The sequence below is a fragment of the Saccoglossus kowalevskii genome, chromosome 18, assembly GCF_978046115.1.
Source record: "Saccoglossus kowalevskii chromosome 18, keSacKowa6.1, whole genome shotgun sequence".
NCBI classification, from domain to species: domain Eukaryota; kingdom Metazoa; phylum Hemichordata; class Enteropneusta; family Harrimaniidae; genus Saccoglossus; species Saccoglossus kowalevskii.
Window position 1 is genome coordinate 19,745,521 of NC_140658.1, and position 18,075 is coordinate 19,763,595.

The 18,075-nt window shown below is 34.0% G+C and overlaps 1 protein-coding gene across 2 annotated transcripts in view; it reads right to left on the reverse strand.

Moving 5' to 3' along the window:
- Positions 1–469: 469 nt before the first annotated feature.
- LOC100369730 (protein LTV1 homolog) overlaps positions 470–18,075 on the reverse strand; it is a 32,842-nt gene continuing 15,236 nt past the window's right edge. For both annotated transcript variants that reach the window (XM_006822586.3, XM_006822585.3), the window contains exons 3-10: positions 11,680–11,814; positions 8,983–9,070; positions 7,984–8,125; positions 6,572–6,788; positions 5,996–6,123; positions 4,949–5,234; positions 4,167–4,370; positions 470–3,311 (exon numbers count right to left, since the gene is read on the reverse strand). In XM_006822586.3, coding sequence (XP_006822649.2) covers positions 3,198–3,311; positions 4,167–4,370; positions 4,949–5,234; positions 5,996–6,123; positions 6,572–6,788; positions 7,984–8,125; positions 8,983–9,070; positions 11,680–11,814 — 1,314 coding nt within the window. In that variant the 3' untranslated portion in view covers positions 470–3,197. The remainder of the gene's footprint in view (positions 3,312–4,166; positions 4,371–4,948; positions 5,235–5,995; positions 6,124–6,571; positions 6,789–7,983; positions 8,126–8,982; positions 9,071–11,679; positions 11,815–18,075) is intronic.

Consider the following 18,075-nt stretch of genomic DNA (forward strand, 5'->3'; position numbering starts at 1 on the left):
TTTCTGGTTAACAGTGTCAGTTTTGACATGTTTCTGGTTAACACAGTGTCAGTTTAGACAGGTTTACGGTTAACAACGTGTCAGTTTAGACAGGTTTCTGGTTAACACAGTCTCAGTTTAAACAGGTTTCTGGTTAACACAGTCTCAGTTTAAACAGGTTTCTGGTTAACAACGTGTCAGTTTAGACAGGTTTACGGTTAACAACGTGTCAGTTTAGACAGGTTTCTGGTTAACACTGTCAGTTTAGATGGTTTCTGGTTAACACAGTGTCAGTTTAGGCAGGATTTTGGTTAACACAGTGTCAGTTTAGACAGGTTTACGGTTAACACAGTGTCAGTTTAGACAGGTTTCTGGTTAACACAGTGTCAGTTTAGACAGGTTTCTGGTTAACACAAAGTTCAATTTAGACAGGTTAACCATACAAATATCAGCAAAAATCCAAAAAAAACAGTTACCAAATGACAGCAAATTTTGAAAGTATACAGTTTAGTAGACTGCACAACAGAAATTGCAAGTACATAACAAGTACAATAGAAAGTCAATAATACAAGGTGGTGATCGTGAAAATTCAAATTTTTTCTTGGAATGAGCTTCATTCAAAAAGAAAACCGAACTGTAAATTTCAAGAGTAAACATGATTATAGAAAGCTTATTTAATAAGTAATTCTTAATGCATAGTATAAGCGATCAATATTGTTAAATATCTTGGATACAAAATAATTTGTAAGTTATACATGAAAGAAAGTTCTTCTTTTTATAGTTACAATTGATAAAAAAAAGTTTCGTAGCAAATAAAACACACTGAGAAGTATGAAATACTACTACCAGGTATATATTCTTCTATATATTAAATACAAGAGTAAGATAAGGGTAGGAAACTTTCATTCCTATCCTGCACACCTTACATATTCATGTTCTGACTTATAACAGAATGCTTTAAACGTATCTTACCCGGTAGTTACCATTGATGGTTTTATCGTGGAAGTTGAAGTGACAGGTTACTGCACAATTCAAGGTGATGAAAACGTGTGTAGTTTTTTTTTTTGAAACTAGTGGTATGTCTGTAAATTTATAAGAGTTCTCCAAACTTGTTACTTGGGCTTCCCTTTTAAAATTGTTTAATGCTTAGTGTAAGCTGCAATGAATATTGTTCATACTTCCTCAATGGTGATGCCTGCATTCCAGTTATAGCAAAAAACACAGCATATAGTATACACAGAGAGAAAACATTGCAGGGTGGCCACTGGTCATTTCATTATTTGCATTTAGCATATTTCTAGAAATAATTATATACCCGGTACATTTATTTTATGATTTTGTGAACATCTCGCAATTCGCGTAATTTCACACATCTCACCAGTTGCATGCCCTTATCTCATAAACCATTGATGCAATCAATATTCTGTAAGATCAAAGGTATATAAGAAGGTAAGGGCAGGCAACAAGGATACCAACATCACTTTAATCATGGGAAATTACAAGACAAACAAGTTATTTCTAGAAATACTAATTAATGTCCGGTGAAAGAAATGGAGATGGCTTCTATTTTCTAACATCCATGCGTGTTTGGAGAGTTTTTATCAAGTTTTCTTGATTTCTCATCCCCGTTTTGTCTTCTAAATCCACACCCATCCATGGTTACTAAGCAACAAACATGACATGATGCTATTCCTCAAAACAAGTTTGACTGACATGTTCACAAAATTCATAAAATATGATGGAGTTTGTTACAATTTTACGAGATCTTTCTATAAATTGAACTGACGTAATCATAGAGTAGCTAGTGAAATATATCAAACGTGAATAAACGTGACAATTTCAGCACCAATTGTATTACTGTGCTGAAATTTTCTGACAATTTGTTGTGAATCGCAAGAAAGTTTATAGCCTTAACAAAGCCCTACTGAAATTATTTCAATGCACAATAGTTATAAATATTTCTGTGGACAACATTATTTTTTGTTTACTTGTTTGTTTGTCTGAATCAAGTACATTCATGAATAATTAATCTCATGGCGTGACGCTTTGTGACGTCATTTGAAACAAATGCCATTCTATAAACTGTTAAAGAAGAAAACAAGTTTGCATCATGTGATTTGAATAGTATCTTCATCTCAACTCGCGACATATGATCATAAAAGTTACATACCTTTATTTTATATATCTATTTATCATTTGTGATGTGTCAGTGCTTAGTTGTATAGTTTTAAGGTAATCATGCGTAGTACCCATGTTTCGCAGTATGGTGGGCGTCATTCAATATATCGGTACATCAAGTGTAAAGCTTCTGTTCCATGCAAACAGAATTAACCAGTTTGCACATTTTTATGAATTTTTCAATAAATTCTTTGTTGCATTTGGACCTAATTTCCCATTGGCAGATTTTTATTAACATTAAAAAAATTATATGGAAAAAATTATACAGGTTTAAAGGTTACAGGTTTAAAGGGTTAAAGTTCAAAGGTTAAACAGTTGTTATCATGTCTATGGCATAAACAACAGGGGAAGTTGTTGAGTATTGTTTCTCCACACACAAAATTATAAAAACTAAAAAAAAATTTCAATGTTGGTGTAACAAATGGATACTTTGCTGAAAAACAAAACAAAAATAGGACTCACCAGAATTTTGGATCTTTTTTGTGTGCATTTTTATACTAAAGGTACCCTGGTAGAGTGGCAATGACACACTGACATTTGCCCTTTTAATCAGAAGGGGAAAACAGACAAAAAAATGTATCCAATGGAGAGTTCACTGAAGAAAATATGACAATTTTTTTACACTTGTTTGTAATGTAACCAAGTTTGAGAAAGATAGAACAAAAAATACTTGGGTTACCATGGAAACGGAAAAAATTATTAACAACAACCATGACAACAAAGACAATGACAGACATAACTAGTTTACAACCTTCATTCTTATTAAAGGCAAGGCAAGTCAAACCGCAGTATACATGTGACTTTGTTAAAAATGTGACAATGTATCAATATCGTTCTTGTCATTGTTCAGTACGTGAACAATCAATAAAGTAGAATAAAGACAGTCAAACGACAGAATTGTTGGCAGCTTGCTGAATTCATTGAATTAGCAATGTGATCCCCGATTGGCTAATTGTTTGGGTGTTAGAGTTTGGTAGCCAATGAGAGGTAGTCTTGTATAAACTCCTCTAAATGTACATCACATATAATGTTCTCAGGATTCATGACAATTTGATTCCTTGTAAATTCTGATTCAGGCTTATCATGACCTTCTCTTGACGTTTTTCTTCTTCTTTGAAAGCTTCTTGATTGGCTTTCTTTTCAATTCGGCGTTCCTGAAATGACATCACATAATTCTAAATAAATAAAAATAAATGTTTTGTAAAACATGTCTTTTTAGCTGACATGTTATTTTAGCTAATTTAGCTAATCTGTAATTTTACCAATTTAAGAAGTCACTAATTTAAAATAAAGTATATTTTCACACTGAGACTTAAGATTCTGCTAATTTGTGCATTGAGTCAAATTCACTAAAATGACAAGTCACTATTTGAAAGTGTTTTACAGTATATTTTAGACATCTTATAGAGACTCTAGGTCAATTTACTCTTGCAAAACAAATGTTTGTGAGTCGGAAAAATCACAGACCATTTGAACAATGAGTCACAACGACTATGCAGTTGAATTATCCTTTGATAAAAACAGATAGCGACTAAAGTTGATAGTTTTATGAGTTATATTCATATGCTGGTATAATTAACCCTTTGAAAGTCAATTTTTGTCACTATTCACAAAATAATTTATTTTATATTAATTTTACAGAAAATTTAGACAAGATCTGTGCCCAATGTCAATTTGGTTCAAAATTAACAAAATTACATCTTTTCCTTCCAAATGATAGAAAATTTCATAAAAGTGTGGGAAAAGTTGCCCAAATTTCCAAAGGCCCTTGTTAATATCCACCATCACAAATGAAGCAATTATCATGCAAGTTTTAGTTCATCTGGCATAACAACAAGTTTAATTTTTCACATTTGTTACCGTGAATCATGCCAGGAAAAACTATGAAATGGAATGGTTAGATTCATTGGGTTTAGGTTTAGACATGGTGTAGTTTCATAGTTTGATTCAAACATGGGCCACTTCAGACATAGTTCATTTTAGACAATGGTTCACTACAAATTGCTCACCCGTCGTTGCTCCTTCACTTGATGTTTTCGTGACCTTCGTTCTTCAGGACTTTCACCTTTAACCCTCGGTGGGGCTCCCTTGGGTACGATTCTTTCAGATTCCAATTCTTCTCTCTCTATCTGTTTTTTTGTCGGCCCTGACTTTGGAAGAACATCTTTGGGAATCCCGGTCTTTTCAGAGAGTTTAATCTCTTTGGCTTTTCCCTGCAATTTTAATAGATACAAGTATAAGTATAATGACATTTGTAAAAGCAGTAAGCCAAATTCATAATCACGCTTACAACAGAGGGAACCGAGAAAAACTGACCAGGAAACATGCTATCTCCTTTAGTAACAAGATGACATTAATTGGTAGCTGTGATGATGACTCAATTTAAATAGAGAAGCAATAGACATTTGATAGTTCATGGTATAAAGGTCTCTCGATCCCAGAGTTCTTAGCGCAGGCAGGCTAACACCTCTGCCACACATGACTTTTCACGCTATGATTTGCCACATATCAATACGCAGGCGTTGTTCGGTTATTCAAGCCGGCGGCTCATACCCAGTTGGAAAGGAAACTATTAAATCTTTCTCTTCCCATACACTTTCCATAACTTCCATCTGCTTTGGTTTCAATTCCACTTCATAATTGTATTCATTCAGAACACGTTTTAAAGTTCTAGCGAACTCCGCCATATTTAAATATAGTACAGATTTGACCTTACCAATTACCCTTGATTTGCATAAATGCATAATCAAACTGTGGCAGAGGTGATTTGATTTCAATACGACTGTCTTACCTTGCATGGTTCTTCTATCACTGTTGGCCGATTATATATATTTGAGTACGTTGATAATATTGTCTCACAATCCCATTCTTCTTTAGGTTCCTCTGTTACCATGGAAACTAATTCATCTTCCGAGCTTGATGTGCTGTAATCGTCTCCGTAATCAATATCTATTATGTCAGATTTTAGACTTGGGAGTCCCTTCCTGTCTTCATCGTTTTCGTTGATGCTGATGTTATCTCTGGTCTCGGCTGATTGACGGCGTCCAGGCATGTCTTCCGTCACGTCTGTTACTTTGCTGAAGTTAAAAGAAATGTACTATCATGATAACTTACACAAGTTGTTCGAGAATGTAAAGTGTTGGCATCCTCTGATTTCATTATGCTTTAAAAACTGACAGAACTGAGATATTTTTTAAGAAAAAAAATCAAAAATGGATGTTCCTGTTGTGTTCCTTGATTTACTTTGCTTGGCACAGATTTTGTTTTATAAAACATGAATTTTCTTTGACAAAATTTCAAATTTCTCAAATTTGTTCAAAATAACTTTTTTCAATATATGTTTTTCTATTGAGCCAATTACAAGCCTGGGAACAAATATTAATTTAAGATCACAAAAGATTTCTGTGCATTTATGAATTTTCATATTGGTTTAGAGGGCACAATGCCCCATATGTAAAATATTTGATTTTCACATCCTGGCATTTGCATACAAATTTACATTCAATAGCATTCATTCTTGATGCCAAAGTTCCACAAAACTCACCATCTTCGGGAACCCAAGTTCACAAAATCAAGTTGGGTTACATTATTTAACTCTGTAATCAGAAGAAACAGATTTCCATGGCGATGGTTCAAAAGATGAGTTAAAGTATTGGATATCTAATATTCTGAAGGACATTGCTGTCGTCAAGATTGAGGCTTGTATATTTCACACAATCACAATCTTCATGCATTGTTACAGCTTTTGAAATAGATATAGATACTTGGTCTCCAATGGGTCTGTTGATTTAACATTCATATGGAGCAAGCGCCCTCTAGTGTCCAAATTTATACAAACCTTTGTTTTTGATGTTTTTCAAATTCTCCAAGTACGGCATTCAGGATGTCACTATCAGGTTGTATGCGTCCAGCTAACTCCTCATGATCTAAAGCGCCGATTTCATCATCTTCATATTCTTCATAAAGCTGGATAAAATAACAGTAAATGGGAATTCAGGAAACATAATATGATGTTATTACGAGGATACTGCACGAAGACAGTACAGCAGGAGTATCGACAGACGTGCAGCAGAGGCCAATGCGACGGTGTAATTATTATTATACATCTTTTCCTTTCAATGATACATCATGGCAATGTCGAAATCCAAAATGCTTAGAACAGAATCAGTGAACTATTCTGTGTGGAGTCCAGTTAAACCCTGGTGGCAGCCATGTTTGTTTTTATTATTAAAGCACGCTTACGCAAGTAATCATTCCATATTTTGAATTTGCATTTACTTATATGGTGGGATTAAAATACCCCGTAAACTTATAGCATTACGATGACAGATGTTGTGTGTAATTTCAAACATAGTTCACAAATATTCCTGCATGCAGCCATATTAGAACAGCACCCTCACAAGTTGAAGCTAACCTTTTCAAATCTGTCATCTAATAAGGTCAGCCCTTCATTTCGTCTCATTACTGATGATGTCATTGAGTAGTTTGTAAAATGTGATTTTGTTTCAATTTCTGAGAAAGTTTTATCATCATCCTGATCCGAATCATCGGCATCAGCTCCATCAGAGGGATAATCGTCACTACTGTCTCCAATCCTGAGTTCATCTTGTAAGTCTTCGATCTTGGCGAGTCTAATAAATAAAAGAAGAGTTTAAACATCTAACTAATAAAAATGCAAAAAATTTCAAACACTATAAATTACTGTGGAATATTTTATTTTCGCTGGAATTAATTTTCGCTGAAAAGGCTTTTTAGGCGTTTTGCTTGGAATTTATTTTTGCTGATTTTTCATGAGTTTAATGTGAAATATAGGAAAAAAAGTATATTCGCTGGATTTTATTTTCGCGGAATCATCCCTTCAGCGAAAATAGCGAAAATAAATTCCAAGCGAAAATAAAGTATTCTACAGTATTAACATTTTCCAGAGCTTAAGGTTCCATCAACTACAAAGAGGGGATTCCGAAATTTGTTTCCATGGAAACAATGGATTTGTCATTCACTCATACAGTAACACCATAATCTGGCGACCATTTTGAATTGAAATTTTTTCTTCTTCAGATATTTACATCGCCAGTTGCAGGAAAAATTTGTAAAAAAGGCATTAGCCACATCTACCCGTAGGTTTTACAGCGACAACAATTTAAATATACTTACCTTGTAATACTGTAGAATACTTTATTTTCGCTATTTTCGCTGAAGGAATGATGCAGTGAAAATAAAATCCAGCGAATATACTTTTTTTCCTATATTTCACAATAAACTCATCAAAAATCAGTGAAAATGAATTCCATACAAAATGCCCAAAAAGTCTTTTCAGCGAAAATTAATTCCAGCGAAAATAAAGTATTCCACAGTATTTTATCACAAACTAGCATGTTCACAGTGGAAGAATCCAGTTTTAGTCTTGGATATAAGTGTGAGTAATTGGGCCAGAAATCATATATCTACGCCGAAAATAGACCCTCATCTATCGAGCAATTGTGACAAACTACCTTCTGTTAATCAATAACTAATTTTTCAAAATTATTTTTTTCTGTCCAGAAGTAACAGTACTATTCAATCCAGAAAAGCATTCACCAATACTTATTTTAAATACTTAAATAGAACAAAGGACACAGTCTTGACACCTGAACTATTCAAACCAATAAACAGAAATACAAGAAAATATTCATTTTTCATATCCATGTACAAAGACACTATTTTTAGTGTGTACTTATGTAAATAAGTCATGTATATTGTCAAAATAAGTAATAATTTAATGATCTAGCATACAAATTCAATTTTTGGTTTATGTGAGCTTCTGAGTATATTAAATAAATAAAATACCTTCTAAATTTCGGTCCAGCATCTGTGAGTGGTCCAGAGGCTTTTACCACAAAGTCATCGTCAAGTTCATTGTCAGGATCATCAAAATTGAAATCATCATCCATAGCAGCCACTACATCAGGATCTAAATCCAACTGAGGTCCTGAAATTGAGATTATTATGTGGTCATCAGTTTGCAATCATAGAGGGTGCCAAACATCATTTTGAAATTGGCATCATACTGACTGGTAGGGCAATTTGAAAGGTTGGCAATATTTTAACTGTGAGGGCACCATAGCAGTTTGAAAGGTTGGCAATATTTTAACTGTGAGGGCACCATAGAAGTTTGAAAGGAAACCCCTGCTCTAGGACCATGAGCGTTAGTGCTGACGTCAGGTAGCCAGGGGAAATAGAACAAGCAACGAGAAAATGCCAGAACCGTTACTAGTTACCGGCCTCTTGTGGTTTGGTATGCCATGACAAATGAGGCGGGAACCAGCCAATTTGAAAGGTTGGCATTATCTTGACTGTGAGGGCACCATGCCAGTTTGAAAGGTTTGAATCATCCTGACTGTGAGGGCGTCATCAGTTTTTATAGAAAGAGGGATGAATGTCATTCAATTGTGAGCGGACTACGTTTCAAGCTTGAAATGATAAACTGACTATGAAAGCACTGAAGCAGTTTTAAAGTCATCCTGACTGTCAGAGAACCAACACAGAATAACAATAAATGTTGAGGTTACTGAAAAAATGGTTCAAATTCATTTAATCTTTTTGGACAGAGCTTCTCATATCCAACATATGCTATGTGTAGCAATCAATATCAATATACAGCTTACTGGGCCTCAGTGATGATGTCACAACCTAGCAACAGGGTATGTCCTGCATTGCTACAACCATGAACGCTGAAACTCCCAACATTCAAAACACTGCAGGAGTTGTACACTACCTATAGGCCCCCAAATGGATTCAATGGAAAGGACATATGAATCAGTATATCACAAAATCAGTCATCCGTACCTGAAATAGGTGCAGCTTTGTTTAGCATTCCAGTCTTTTCTTCAGTTTCTGAGGCAAATACCGAGGCAGGCAGTTTGATCTTTGGCTCCTAGAAATGATAAAATACTGATATTTACAAAATAAAATAATAAGATAAACAAATTGTTAGGATATTGCAGGCTGCTACATCTCACTAAAGGTGCTTTGTAAGGGAGTTTGTATGAAAGTCACTACATATCGTTATCTTAAAGCGACACTGCCAAAACTGTGTGTGTGCATCCTGCTGTTCTATTATTACTATTTTGTTCCTGGATTGGTGTTTACCTAAATCACGATTGCACAAAAGCGCAACTGACATTCAGGAGATCTCTACAAAATAGCCACTTTCAGTATGTAGGCATTCGTTGTTGTGCGAGCCACTTACCAGTAAAGCAATCCTCAAAAACATTGTAACGTAAATCATGGATAAAAATGGTTTGAGTGAACAATTGTGAAACGTATTAATTCAGAAATTTTTGAAGAGAATTTTTCTTTTTAAGAGTTTTGCATTTCATCATAATTCTAAAAGACAAGGAAATTAGACTACGGCACAGCGAGCTATACAGATGCACATATTTTGAGAACATGTGTCTATAAGCAAAAATCATAATATTACATGTATTTTTTAATTTATTTGACAGATTTGGAATTTATCCAAGTCAGTCAGCTAGGAAGTTTCAACATAAACAAGCATCCAGGCAGGCAGTCAGCTAATGGGCTTGAATACAGTCTATAAACCAAGAAGCAGAGATAAAGCAAAGCTTGTTATAGTGTCCTTGTTTCAATTTGTCTGTGACATTTGACCTATTTTCTGTGATCTTTTTGTATAATGGTGGGAATGCATTGGTAGCCTGCAGACATTGAACAGGCACCTGTTAATGTACACCACACATCGAGCTAAGACTGGCATTGATTCAAACTGATTGCACACTGGGACCATTCCAAATTAACACTTTGAATTTTTAACAAAATGAAATACAAAGAGATGTTATCTTAACCTTTTCACCAGCAGTCCCCTCTTCATCACAAATTCACAAAATAGTCCCATTTATAGTCTGCACTTTCCTTCAGAAGATGGGGCAGAAAAAGTCAAATGTTTTGAGTAAAAACTGAAAATTTACTCAAATCTAGTTCTTTTGGCTTCAAAATTAAGTTAATTTCCAAAAATACAAGTGCAGTCAAATTTGAGCAAGAAAATCTGGCAGTGAAAAGGTTAATCTTTTGAACACTATAATTTTTCCCTTTAAAATTTGTATGCAACATTTTACACTTTCTTTAACATTTTTTTTACAGTTTTTTTTATTTTGCACTGTATGAAGATAGCTCATTGCCTACAGATCTTGATGAAAATGTATGGATAACAATTATTATTTTGTGACTTTTATGCTCAAATATTTTGGCGCCAAAATACATTGTCAGAATACTGATACATAGTATTTCCCTCAAATTGTTGTGTTTAAGTAATTTCAATGTATGAGCAAAAAGGGAATGAATAAATCTGTAAAAATAAATAAATAAAAAAAAAGATTTAAGAATTGGATTTTATTTCCATAAAACACCTAGATTCTAAGTAAAAAACAATAAATACTCACTTTGTTATGAATCACATTTGTGAAGAATTGTTTTTATTCTCACTAAACACAAATTTCAGTTAACATTTAAAAACCGATGCCAATGTTCTCAACCAATTAACAACATTTTCAACCAATATCAACAATTTCAACCAGTATCAACAATTTCAACCAGTATCAACAATTTCAACCAATATCAACAATTTGAAACACTATCAACAATATCAACCAATAGCAACAATTTCAACCACTAGCAACAATATCAACCACTAGCAACAATATCAACCACTAGCAACAATTTCAACCAATATCAACAATTTGAAACACTATCAACAATATCAACCAATAGCAACAATATCAACCACTAGCAACAATGTCAACCACTAGCAACAATGTCAACCACTAGCAACAATGTCAACCACTAGCAACAATTTCAACCAATATCAACAATTTCAACCAATATCAACAATTTCAACCAATATCAACAATTTCAACCACTAGCAACAATATCAACCACTAGCAACAATATCAACCACTAGCAACAATGTCAACCACTAGCAACAATGTCAACCACTAGCAACAATGTCAACCACTAGCAACAATTTCAACCAATATCAACAATTTCAACCAATATCAACAATTTCAACCAATATCAACAATTTCAACCACTAGCAACAATGTCAACCACTAGCAACAATTTCAACCAATATCAACAATTTCAACCACTAGCAACAATTTCAACCAATATCAACAATTTCAACCAATATCAACAATTTCAACCACTAGCAACAATGTCAACCACTAGCAACAATATCAATCAATAGCAACAATTTCAACCACTAGCAACAATTTCAACCAATATCAACAATTTCAACCAATATCAACAATTTCAACCACTAGCAACAATGTCAACCACTAGCAACAATTTCAACCAATATCAACAATTTCAACCACTAGCAACAATATCAATCAATAGCAACAATTTCAACCAGATCATCTTCAATTGCTATTTACTAGCATCAAACAAGTTTGAAAACCCTTGAACATTTTACAGAGAAAATAATTCACATTTATTAAATGATTATTAACCTACTAGGATCTGACTCACCTTTTCATCTTTTTTGGCAGGCTGTGATATTTGAACTAGTTCGTTTTCAGCCTTGGGATCTTTCAAATGTTGCATATAATTATATTCATCGTCGTAATAAACACCAAAACTTCGTTGGTCTTCCTTACGTTTTTCCTGTAAAAAAACAAATAATTATACCATTTCATTTTTATTGATATCAATCTCAAAGATTTTTAAATTTGTCAAAAAGCCCTTTAGAACCATGGATCATATATATCACTATAACTCCCTAGGACCCCAGTGAAAGTCACTGTAACAATGCCCCCAGTGAAAGTCTCTGACTCCCTAGGACCACGGTGAATGTAACTATGTTTCCCTAAGACCCTAGTGAATGTCACTATGACACCCTAGGACCCTAATGAATATCAGTGGCTGCCTAACATCACTGTCTCTCTAGGACTTTGGTGAATGTCATTATGTTTCCCTATAACCCCAGTGAAAGTCAGTATGTTTCCCTAGGATGCCAGTAAAAGTCACTATGTATCTCTAGGTTCTCAGTAAAAGTCACTATATTTCCCTTGGTCCTCAGTAGTAAAAGTCACTATGTTTCCCTAGGTCCTCAGTAAAAGTCACTATATTTCCCTTGGTCCTCAGTAAAAGTCACTATATTTCCCTAGGTCCTCAGTAAAAGTCATTATATTTCCCTAGGTCCTCAGTAAAAGTCACTATATTTCCCTAGGTCCTCAGTAAAAGTCACTATATTTCCCTAGGTACTCAGTAGTAAAAGTCACTATGTTTGCCTAGGACGCCAGTAAAAGTCACTATGTATCTCTAGGTCCTCAGTAAAAGTCACTATATTTCCCTAGGTTCTCAGTAAAAGTCACTATATTTCCCTAGGTCTTCAGTAAAAGTCACTATGTTTCCCTTGGTCCTCAGTAAAAGTCACTATATTTCCCTTGGTCCTCAGTAAAAGTCACTATATTTCCCTAGGTACTCAGTAGTAAAAGTCACTATGTTTGCCTAGGACGCCAGTAAAAGTCACTATGTTTGCCTAGGACGCCAGTAAAAGTCACTATGTATCTCTAGGTCCTCAGTAAAAGTCACTATATTTCCCTAGGTTCTCAGTAAAAGTCACTATATTTCCCTAGGTCTTCAGTAAAAGTCACTATGTTTCCCTTGGTCCTCAGTAAAAGTCACTATGTTTCCCTAGGTTCTCAGTAAAAGTCACCATGTTCCCCTAGGTCCTCAGTAAAAGTCACTATGTTTCCCTAGGTCCTCAGTAAAAGTCACTATATTTCTCTAGGTCCTCAGTAAAAGTCACTATATTTCCCTAGGTCCTCAGTAAAAGTCACTATATTTCCCTTGGTCCTCAGTAAAAGTCACTATGCTTCCCTAGGTCCTCAGTAAAAGTCACTATGTTTCCCTAGGTCCTCAGTAGTAAAAGTCACTATGTTTGCCTAGGACGCCAGTAAAAGTCACTATGTTTCCCTAGGTCCTCAGTAGTAAAAGTCACTATGTTTGCCTAGGACGCCAGTAAAAGTCACTATGTATCTCTAGGTCCTCAGTAAAAGTCACTATATTTCCCTAGGTCCTTAATAAAAGTCACTATGTTTCCCTAGGTCCTCAGTAAAAGTCACTGTTTTCCTTGGTCTTCAGTAAAAGTCATCATGTTTCCCTAGGACTTCAGTAAAAGTCACTATATTTCCCTTGGTCCTCAGTAAAAGTCACTATATTTCCCTTGGTCCTCAGTAAAAGTCACTATATTTCCCTAGGACTTCAGTAAAAGTCGCAATGTTTCCCTAGGTCCTCAGTAAAAATCACTATGTTTCCCTAGGTCGCCAGTAAAAGTCACTATATTTCCCTAGGTCGCCAGTAAAAGTTACTATAGTCGCCAATAAAGTCACTGTGATGCGCTGTGTTAAAGCTTTTCGTGATACAAAAAATTTGCCTCTCATGCGAAAATAAATTGGCTAATGGCAGTTTTAAAATGCATAATATTAACTCCGTAGTTAATGGTGAATTGACCTGATCTGGTTAATAAATAAGCACCTTGAATGAAAATTTTTGCTGAATGTCGAAAATCAGAAAAAGAGAGGTCCCTCCCTGTGTCCCTGTGTCTGTAAAATCAGAGATTACATGTATACATTATCAATCTATGCAAAAAAAGTGTATCATTCTGACAACTAGACATACACGTTTAACTCCAGTCCTGAATTTTGTAGCTGATAAGAGGGAAAAGAGGAAATGGAAAGGTGATGGAGGACTGATGACGTAATTCAATAAAGACATGCATGGCAACGGTTGCCATATTGCAAGGCGTGTAGACAACCTACTTATCAAAAATTGAAAGAAGCATAATTGGATTTCTTACAAAAATTCCATACCTACTTGTAACTAAAATATTTTTAAGTGCGTGTTATCAGAAACACACATTTGTTATGGGAAAAAACAAATACTTTTGAGTTATGAAAACTGGAAAACAAACACACAAAGGACTGCTACATTAAAAATCTCTTTAAAAATTAACAACATATCTAACATATCATTAATAGATACAATGTAAGACAAGACACTGGGACTATTAATAACGATCATTTCTTAATTATATATCCCTGGTATGTGTTCAGAGAGGTCAACAGGTCAATGCTGTCTCATAAAATATGTATTAATTACACCCTTGTGTGATATTAATATCTCTGTATTTGCTCTCTTAGAAATTCAAGTTACATGATGTATTAAATAGCATATCTGATTGCTTTTATTTTTATCTTTCGAATTTGTTTTCAACAGAACCCAGTAGCATAACTAAGCATAATAATCTGATCAAAATATGATCCTAGTTTAGGACACTTTTTTCTTTCTTTCTCAGTTTTAAATAATTTGACTTGAATTATTATTTTTTCATACATGCACATGTATCTGTTATTTATTTTTAAATTTTTTTTTAAACCATTCAAATATTCAACCAAAAGAAGTTGGTGAGGGTTGTCTGGGACTCACAGATTAACGTACATGCAAGGTATGATGACTTTGAAACATCAGGTTCAGCTCTTGACTGGGGAGTTTGTTTTTGCAAACTGATGACAATTAATTTTAATATTCCCCTCAATTCATTTATTTACCTCGGGGGTATGCAGTCATTGTTTGATTTTTTCACTTCACACATACACAGAATGTGTTTTCCCCTAAAAATTCTTCAGCTAAATCACCCCCACCCCCAACCCCCCGCATTATTTAAAAGAAGAAAATTTATCATTTACACCATCATGAGAAAATAACTTAAATTTTAAATAAAACATTCAAACACGAATTAACTTTAATGAATTTCCTATAACTTAGTTCATGCAAGACTGGTCTCGTTGGACCATAGTGCTTGTATGACTAAATGTATTCATAGTTTAATCAAAACACACAAATCCTAAATTGACCTACTTGTGAGTAACTTTGCAACATTGTAAATCAGGGATACAGTACAATGAAAATGCACGAACCTTCCAAAATGAAATGAAATTTTTCCTTATTAACCTTTTCACCACTAGTTCCCTCTTTTCATCACAAATTCACAAAATAGTCTCATTTATAGTCTGCATTTTCCTTCCAAAGATTGGAACAAAAATAGACAATTTTTTTTAGTAAAAATTGAAAATTGTCTCAAATTTTGTTCGTTAACTCTAAAATTAGGGTTCAGTTCAAGAAATATTTAAGAATATAAGAAAAAAGTGCAGAAAAATTTAGGCGAGAAAGTCTGGTGGTGAAAAGGTTAAAACAATAAGTGCCAAGCAATGCAAGTTTTCATTTTGTATTTTAACATATTGGATATGTCGCATGGGACTTGTATCGAACTCAACAAAGTGTGGGACTGTTTGACCTTTCAACTCAAAAATCAATTTTTGTAATTACAGCATAAATCCTTCAGATTTTTTCGGAAGTTTTCCAATAATGTTAATCAAAACCAATAACCAACTGGAAATATGTTCATTTGGTCCAAACGTAATGCAGACATTTTTGAAAAATACACAAAAATGAGCAAAATGTACAAAAACAATTTTAGCCGGGAAAAACAAAGGATAAAAATATTGAAGACAATTTTGTATTACATACATGTAATTCTTTCAAATTACTGTCACATTAACTTTCAGCGTCATTTCATTTCACTACCCATGATGCTCTTACGTTTACTGGGATTAGTTCACATATTTGCATATTTTCATAGTGGATCAACAAGTTCTTTATCTTGTATCTTTACATACCAGTATTTTTATAGATTCAATTCAGATTGGATGATCTAGCAACGAAATCATTAAAATCTATTGAATAATATTTCAAATTATCACAGATCTGCGCCCTATCACCGTCACTGACTGTATACTACATATTTGTGCATCTCAAAAACACAATTCTTTGTATTTAAATGATTTAGCTACTAATATATAACAAAATAATTATATCTGTTTTTTTCCGCGGGGATTTAAAAATTGCCATAATATCTGTTGGGTTCAGGTTAAAATTTGCATAACAATGCAACATGTTATATTGTGCTCATTGTCATGGTGGTTAAGTCTCTATTGTTTATTAACATTAAAAAGTGATGAGGGTCACTTTTCTATCCTGAATAATTAATGCATTTACAGTACTGTAAAGGGATTAATTATTCACTGGGTTTTAATTTTGCTTATTTCGCTGACTGGAAAATGCGCTAAATTAAAACCCAGTGAATATGTAAAATTTAGCATAGAACACATTATCTAAATGATAAAACCGTGAATTTAAAACCCACTGAATATGCCTAAAATGGTAAATCAGTGAAATTTAAACCCAGTGAAAATTAGTCATTTATAGTACCATCATTTGTCAGTATGTACACTGTCCAATTTTCGTGATTTAGCATTTTGTGGCATTCGTGGGAAAAAAAATTTGCAAAAGAAACTTACACTTAAGATTTTCACTGATTTGCGAAATTTGTGAATATTTACTTTAAATTGAGGACAAAAAACAAATCAATTCACCAGCTGTATATTAATATCGCATAATTAACTCCAAAATGGACATACTTAAAAACACTTCCTTATTTTCATGACAATATTTTTCAGGATTTAACATTAAAGTTCAGCAGGAAATGAAATATCTCATTTCTCTTTTACTCAAGACAGCTGTCAGAATTATTAAATGCTATGAATACAATACAGCTGTAGCTTAATTAAGTTTTGTTAAAACTAAATGCGAGTTGATATATAGACTTGTGGCACCAGTACAGAATTCAAGGTTCCAGACCACCATTGCAAAGTATGATAAATGATAAGAATTCAATTCGTCTCTCAAGGGCAATTACGAACGTTTTTTTATTACGCACCAATCAATTTTGAATCCGTTAAAAAACAGCAGTCTGTTCCGCTGTGATTATCTCTGCTACATTTCAGACAAATTTGTCTAGGATTTCAAACTAGATGCAATTATCTAATCTGTAAGTAGACTCAATTAAATGAGAATGAATTCCTCTCAGTGACAAGTTGGATGAGGAAACGGCGACGCAAGGCAGTAAAGAATCACCTTTAAATTACCTATGTGAATAAACAAGTAGCACTGCCAATCACTCTTGTTGCAGTCCAACCCGAATGTATGGACCCCTTTATTTTTATATGTACGTGATCTGGATAGCCAATCTGCATTACAGTAATAATGACTTATTAAGCATATTAATCGTAATGTCAACTTTTGTTTGATTTACCATGAGACACTAAAAAGCATGGACGGGCAACGATGGTATTTTATGTGATGCATCCATCCTTACATTTGAACACTGCATATGCCAAAGATCTCAATTAGTTTTACCAAATTTAAATAGATGATTTTCCGTTCAACTGCAAGATCTCGCGAGATGCATGAAAGACGTGCGTCAAACGTCTGCCACAAAAATCGTACGATTTGATTTTCAACTCAAATTTCTTTATTTCGTACTCACATCGACCGGCGATCTTCGACAGAGGAATATTGCTTTCAAATACCCTCACTTAATCGAAATTGTCTATCATCAAATGTATACAGCACATTATTAAGCATGGAAATGCCCCCAAAATATCTTTGCGTTTGTCGAATCCCACGCGATGTTTGACGCCACTACGACGCTATGACCTTTGTTTGTCCTGTTTTTAAGTTTGATTTCACGCATAACGCGCGATTCTTGCAGTGTACGAAAAATGGTTTATTGACATATATGCCCTAATATGGATAATTGTTGAGTTACATATAATATATGATATGAGATATATCAGGTCAAATGCAAAGTGAAACATACAAGTATCTGTGTTTTGAACAAACATAATAACATACCCGTGTGTTATTATTAAAATTATTACAAAGACCAACAAAAATAAATTTCTGGTAACCCTACCTACCCTGGGAAAATTAAAAAGTTTATTTTATGAAAATTAGCTATGG